General features: G+C 33.0%; 1 protein-coding gene across 2 annotated transcripts in view; it reads right to left on the bottom strand.

Annotated features, from left to right (window-relative positions):
• Positions 1 to 1204: 1204 nt before the first annotated feature.
• Positions 1205 to 6397, bottom strand: part of LOC107739326 (signal transducer and activator of transcription 1-alpha/beta-like) — a 20663-nt gene continuing 15470 nt past the window's right edge. Inside the window, exons 20-25 of one of the 2 annotated variants that reach the window (XM_016551413.1) lie at positions 4906 to 5045; positions 4541 to 4729; positions 4386 to 4461; positions 3428 to 3497; positions 3313 to 3334; positions 1205 to 3219 (exon numbers count right to left, since the gene is read on the bottom strand). In XM_016551413.1, the coding sequence (XP_016406899.1) occupies positions 3314 to 3334; positions 3428 to 3497; positions 4386 to 4461; positions 4541 to 4729; positions 4906 to 5045 (496 nt within the window). In that variant the 3' untranslated portion in view covers positions 1205 to 3219; position 3313. Of the gene's footprint in view, positions 3220 to 3312; positions 3340 to 3427; positions 3498 to 4385; positions 4462 to 4540; positions 4730 to 4905; positions 5046 to 6397 lie in introns of both variants that reach the window. The other variant, XM_016551412.1, reaches the window with a different exon arrangement.

Here is a 6397-nt window from a genome sequence, read left to right on the forward strand (position 1 = left end):
TACCTAATGTTAACTAACTGAAACCTATTGTGAAGTGTTACTGAAATTACTTCAAAGCACAAGAAGGACCATTTTCCACCTGCCCATTCATTATACTACAAGAATTTCCTGTATTTGATACCTATATGCTTTACAATAAGTTTCGTTTATGGTAACGAATTGAAACTTATTGTAAAGTGTGTCCAAAATTACTTTAAAGCACTAGAAGGACAATTTTTATACCTGCCTGTTCAGTGTACTACAGGAATTTCCTGTATTTGATAGCCATCTAACTAATGTTAACAAATTGAAACTTATTGTAAAGTGTTACTTACTTTACAATTACTTTAAAGCACCAAGAGCACCCATTCATTGTGCTACAGGAATTCCTTGTATTTGATACCTGTATGCTTAACTAATATTAACTGAAACTTATTGTAAACTGTCACCGTAATTACTTTAAAGCACTAGAAGGACAATTTTCTTACCTGCCGGTTCATTGTACTACAGGAATTCCCTGTATTTTGGTGCCTTTATACTTTACAGTTGTTAACATTAGTGAAGTGTCACCAAAATTACTTTAAAGCACTAGAAGGACCATTTTTGTTCCTGGACTTCCATTGTACTACAAGAATTCCCTGTATTTGATACTTATCTGCTTAATGTTAACAAATTGAAACTTATTGTAACGTGCTACAAAAATTACTTCAAAGCACTAGACTGACCATTTTCATACCTGAACTTTCATTGTACTACAGGAATTCTCTGAATTATTTGCTTAATGTTAACAAATTGAAACTTACTGTAAATTGTTACCGAGATTACTTCAAAGCACTTGAAAGACCATTTTTCACCCGCTCGTTCATTTTTACAAAAATGTATGGTATTTCAAACCGATATAACTTACACTAAGTTTGAATTTATTAACATTAGTTAAGTGTCACTGAAATTAATTTAAAGCACCAAAATGACAATTTTCGTATCTGACTGTTCATTGTACTACAGGAAGTTCCTGTATTTTTGAACAGGAACATTTTTCAATACTTAAGCATACTGGAAATCTTACAGCAATTGCCTAATGAATAATTATGTGGAAAACCAACACGAGTAACATCCAAACTGGGTTGCAGTGTCACCTTTGCTTCTTCTGCAAGACATTTTAAATCCAGGATGTGGATTTGTTGTGTGATTTAGTTTAGCGATCATATGAAAAAAGAACCAAGCAAAAATTTCACATTTTCTTTTATTCTCAGTACATGGTGAAATGACAAGTAAGATTGGAAGTCGAAAATAAACAAAAATGCACTGGCATTAACGCTGATTGCTATGGACAAAATGCAGTCTAAACAATCCCGTCAGTTGTGTAGCTTGGTGAAGTCCCTTCAGAAGCAGTTGGTTTCTATAAGCACATGTTGTATGCGGAAAAGCACATTGATTGTTCTAATATACAGTACGGATGACAAAGAGGCGCGCATATACTTGAAAAACCTCCAAAGCTAAGTCAATCTCAACTATGTGAATTTTTTCTAGTGGGACACTATTGTTAAAGTATTGTAAATGTGTGTTTTGTAATGTGTGTGTGTGTGTGTGTGTGTGGATGTACATGCTTAACTGTGGACAATTTGTTATTTATTACAAAAAAATTGAAGCAACACAACCAAAAAAACAGTACAAACAAAAGTAGGTCACAAATTGTATCCAACTTCATTCGTGTTGCACTTTAGCCAATTTTATTTGCATTGTGCAATTTCTTGTTTTTGCGGAGAAAGCTGTTACGATGCATTTTTTTTTATTACTGCTATGAATGTATTTCATTGTTGTTGTGAAATTTCCTTTAATTTGCTTTTATTATTTAACTATGCCATGCTGTAGATGTTCTAGATTTGTTCGAATTTAATGTCAATACTAATTAATATATTCCACACAAATGCTAGATAAAAACAATAAAGACTTTGAACATGCATAGCTTTTGATATTCATTATTCTTATCTTGTAGCGAGCTACATGCATCGGACAGACATTAATATGTACATTTTTGCAATGTTTATCTGTTGTTTTTTTTCACACGTTCATACACAATATTTTTCTTTCACCAATGTATGCAGCCTTTTCATATTGCTAATCTGTGCTGAAAGTTTTGAAGGTGCAAATTTTTAAGGCATTCCAAACGAGGTGGATTCCCACTGTAATAACTTTCTATCATGTCCAAAACAAATTAGACAAAAACAAATATTGCTCTGTAAATAAACATAGCAGTTCAATCCAGTGGAAAAAATAGAAACAAACAACAAAGCACATAAAGTGAACATAATACTAATAGAGCACCAGCAGGTTATGAAGAATCTTAAGAAAACTGATTTTTTTCTTCTTCACATATTTAGAAACAGTGTTTGGAAAGTAAACCTAACAGCTTAAAAGGTTTAATCAGACCTGAACTCCTGTATTTCATGGTTCTTTCTGGATGAATCTTTGGGGTGTTTGACCCCAAAACCAAACAAAGGAAACTTAAACTTAGGATCTTAAAAAGTCTATTTTAGGACCATTTCTGTTTTATTTTTTGCATTGTCTTTTTTTTTTTATGACAGTTCAGCACATTTCCTCTCCCATTTACAATAATGTGTAAATGTTCATTCCCATTATTCTCATAATGTATTACTGTAATACAGTTATTTTTTTATTATTAGTCGAATTCCTGTACTACAATAATTAAAGTTGGTACGACATACACTGCTATGTAAATGTTTTCAAATTAAAATAGTTTTATTCACATTAATTTAAATTAAATATTTGTTTGCATTACTGTAAAGAAAATGTGGATTAAACTAAATAGTCCTAAAAATAGGTTTCATTTTCTTTACAGAAAATAAGTTTGTGTGAAATTCATCCATCTAGCTTTTTCATTCACTTTCTTCACCCTTTTCAGTTACTTGGCATCTGAAGTGCTTTCATACACAACTTCACTGTCTAAAAAGGTTTCTAGAATAAGTGCGGAGGTAACAGTAGCGTTACTAAGGGGGCTAATTTGGTTGTCTTTATGCTATAGCTGACAGCGTAGACAGTGTCTTTCTAATAACGCTAGAATGAAAAAGACGACTACCAAAACCAGTGGCTATACCTCGACTAGATGTTCCCCTTTCATTTGCGTTATTACAAGAAAAAAACACTGAACGCAGGAAACATTTCTACTTTTCTGCATCATCTGTCCTTTCAGGTCACTTAAGAGAAACTTAAGTCTGAGGGCTGTGGGGAAAAAAACAGTATCAGCATCTATTTAAATTACATTTTTATATTTTTATATATATATATATATATATATGAATAATAGTACTCTACCTCAAAATTTAATGTATCGAATCTGTTCTAAAATAAAGAGAAATGGAGAGAATAACTGCTGTTAATAGTATTGCGTCAATTGTTATTGTAAATATATAATTATCATTTTTCATACCATGAGTTCCAGCTCGCCATAAACCTCAGGTGACATTGGCATGAGTGTGGTGTTAAAGTCTTGCGGCTGCCTAAAATGAAGCATTTAATGAAGCAGTAATTAATTAAGCATAAAATGAAGCAGTTATTTTTGCAATCCTGTTTGGTAGCACAGAAATGTCACATTGTGGGAGTTACTGCTCCACTTTGAGGCTGTTTGGTCATTTCTGACCAAAATATTATACGTTTTGGTTGTTTAGAAAATTTTTTACTTCATTGAAATTGTATGAAACTTGGTAAAGGTTTTGGCACTTGCTATGTGAATTTAAACATCATGGACATGATTCTAAACGGTTAAATGGTCCTGAAAAAAGTCACACTTGCACTGTTTGCGGTCAAAAATGACCAAGTTGGAAATAATTGGGAAGTGAATTTCATCTAGTGGAAACATTTGGTACTGCAGCCAAACAAAATCCTACTGCCAGCTCATTTTTTGCGATACTAACCTCAAATTTGGAACACAACTTGTTTAGATTTATGGCGTTGATTTTCATACAGTTTTAGTGTGAAATATGTTTCGGAAAATATACATTTCATATAAAATTTAGAAATAATACTTTTGTGCATTTTTCATAATAAACTTCTATTTTTTTTAGTGTCACTTTTTAACTTTATTTAACTTTTTTTCACTTCAGCAATAATCTTCTCCAAGTGTCTTCTGTGCTCCAAAGTATTCAAGATTTATGACCGTTTAAGTTAGAAATGTCCTTTTCAGGTCTATGCTCAAAAAGTGGTTAACAGGTAATAAATGAATCATAACTATTACATAAATATAATTTAGTACCATAAAATCCCCTAAAAATACAAAATTTTAAATAAAAAACATTATCGTACTAAAACAGTGCATTCACTGAAATAAAAAAATTAAAAATTGACCATTTTTGACCACCGTGCAACAAGAGGGTTAAATATTGACTTACATTTCAGAGATGGAGATGAGAGTGGTGCTGATGTATCCCTCATGTAACTTCTTGTCCACATCCATTGGTTCTTGCTCTGGATAAACAAATGTTTATGTACATTCTTTTATACATTTATTCATAATTTATATAGTTTGCGACTGTGTGTTTCTTACTGTCGGTAGGTTTGGAGTAGTATTTTTTGAAGGCGTCATCTTTGGGTATACTGGGAAAAAGGAAGCGCAGAGGGTTTTCCGGGACGTTGTCGGCGGCCATCACGCGGTAGTTTCGAATGATGTCGGGAAGTGAGACGGCAGAGAGTTCCTTCTTCGTGTAGGGCTCCACGGAGCGAATCTGTGGCTCTTCTAAACAAACACAACACCAAACCCACGTAATGAGCATTACATTTGCAAAATGGGTTTGATTTCCGTCCAAAGTTTAAGCAAAAAAATCTAAATTTGTTGTTTTTGGACGTTTTGATTTCAAGACCAAATGTATTTTTTATTGTTCCACAGTGTGTCAGAGTGAAGGAAAGTCTCACCGTTTGCGTCGTGTTCAACCCAGCTGAACGTAATGGCTCCATCACGGTTGCTCTCGCTGAAGCGCAACAGAAACGTCCCGGGAAGTTTGTCATAGAGCAGAGCTTTAGTTCGGTCCTTGGTCACAAACCCCATTATACAGCTGCGAGAGACAGATGGGGTTAAAGCATGTTTCTGCTTGATCAATAGACAAGCAGACCATTTTTGGCCTGTTTTTACACTTTGAAACTTTAGACGCAATCGGAAAAGAGAAGACAAGTTTTTGTTTTAAAAATAAATATAGGAAAAATATTTCCTATGGTAATGAAAACTTACCACAGATTCTGTCAATTGTGGTTTTTATTTGTTTACTTTTATTTTATTGATTGATTGATTGATTTTGTGTTTTTATTTATTTTGTGCCTGACGAAGACCTGATGGTCAAAACGTTGAACCAAGAAATTCCTTGGGAGCAGTCTTATCAGTGTGCAGACAATTTTTTGTTTTGTTTGTATTGATCTTATTTTTTGTCCTGCACCTGAGCCTTCGGGGTTTTGGGATGTGCACTTTTTTTTTGTATTTTTGTTTTCATTCATTTATTTAACCCAGAGCATTCCTGAGTGGGATATTTTTATTTATTTATTTATTTTTATTTAATTAAATTTTTGTTTTGTTTTGTTTTGTTTATGCATAAATCTAACAATTTTGTGACAGACTTAAAGGCAGAGTAAGGGATTTCTGGTAGCCAATGTTGATATTTGAAATCACCAAAACACACACGCCCCTACCCCAAAAGGGTCTTGCCCCTATTTTGATAGCTCCGCCCCACATATACGTGCGCAACCCAGGCAACGATTAGTTCTGTGAAACAAAGCAAAAAAAATCACTTACTCTGCCTTTAATTTAGTATTATTTATATACCATTTTATTTTTTATTAATATTTTGAATTCACATTTATTTTTACATTTTCAGTGTTCATTTCAATTTTTTGTAATTTTGTTATGCTTTTGTCAGTTATATTCGTTTTTGTTCTTTTTAAACATAATTACTTAGATTTCATTTATTTTTATTTCAGTTTTAGTTTTTATTTATTTCCAGATAATAATTTTAGTGCTTCAACTTAAACTTATTTCATTTATTTGCCAAGGCAACATTTCTCATTTTCATTTAAACTTTTCCATGTAATGTTGAGTTTTATGTTTAATTTTGTGTGCTTTTGTCATTTTTATTAGTTTTTGTTCTTCTTAAATATTTAGGGGCCAAGCACCGAAGGTGCGTGGGCACCTATTGTATCCTTTGGCGTTCCTATTATTATTCTTCTTCTTCCATTTCTTCTTCCGCTCTTGAGTCTATGGCAGCCCATAGAACCGCTTGCGGGAAAGTTGTGAAATTTGGCACATTGATAGAGGACAGTCTCAACATTAACCACAGCAAATCTGGAGTCTCTAACTCAAACTCTCTAGCGCCACCACTTGTCCAAACTTTCACTCATGTTTATGCTAATAACTTTTGAA

The sequence above is a fragment of the Sinocyclocheilus rhinocerous genome, unplaced genomic scaffold (genome assembly GCF_001515625.1).
Source record: "Sinocyclocheilus rhinocerous isolate Xijiao unplaced genomic scaffold, SAMN03320098_v1.1 scaffold945, whole genome shotgun sequence".
Classification (NCBI taxonomy): domain Eukaryota; kingdom Metazoa; phylum Chordata; class Actinopteri; order Cypriniformes; family Cyprinidae; genus Sinocyclocheilus; species Sinocyclocheilus rhinocerous.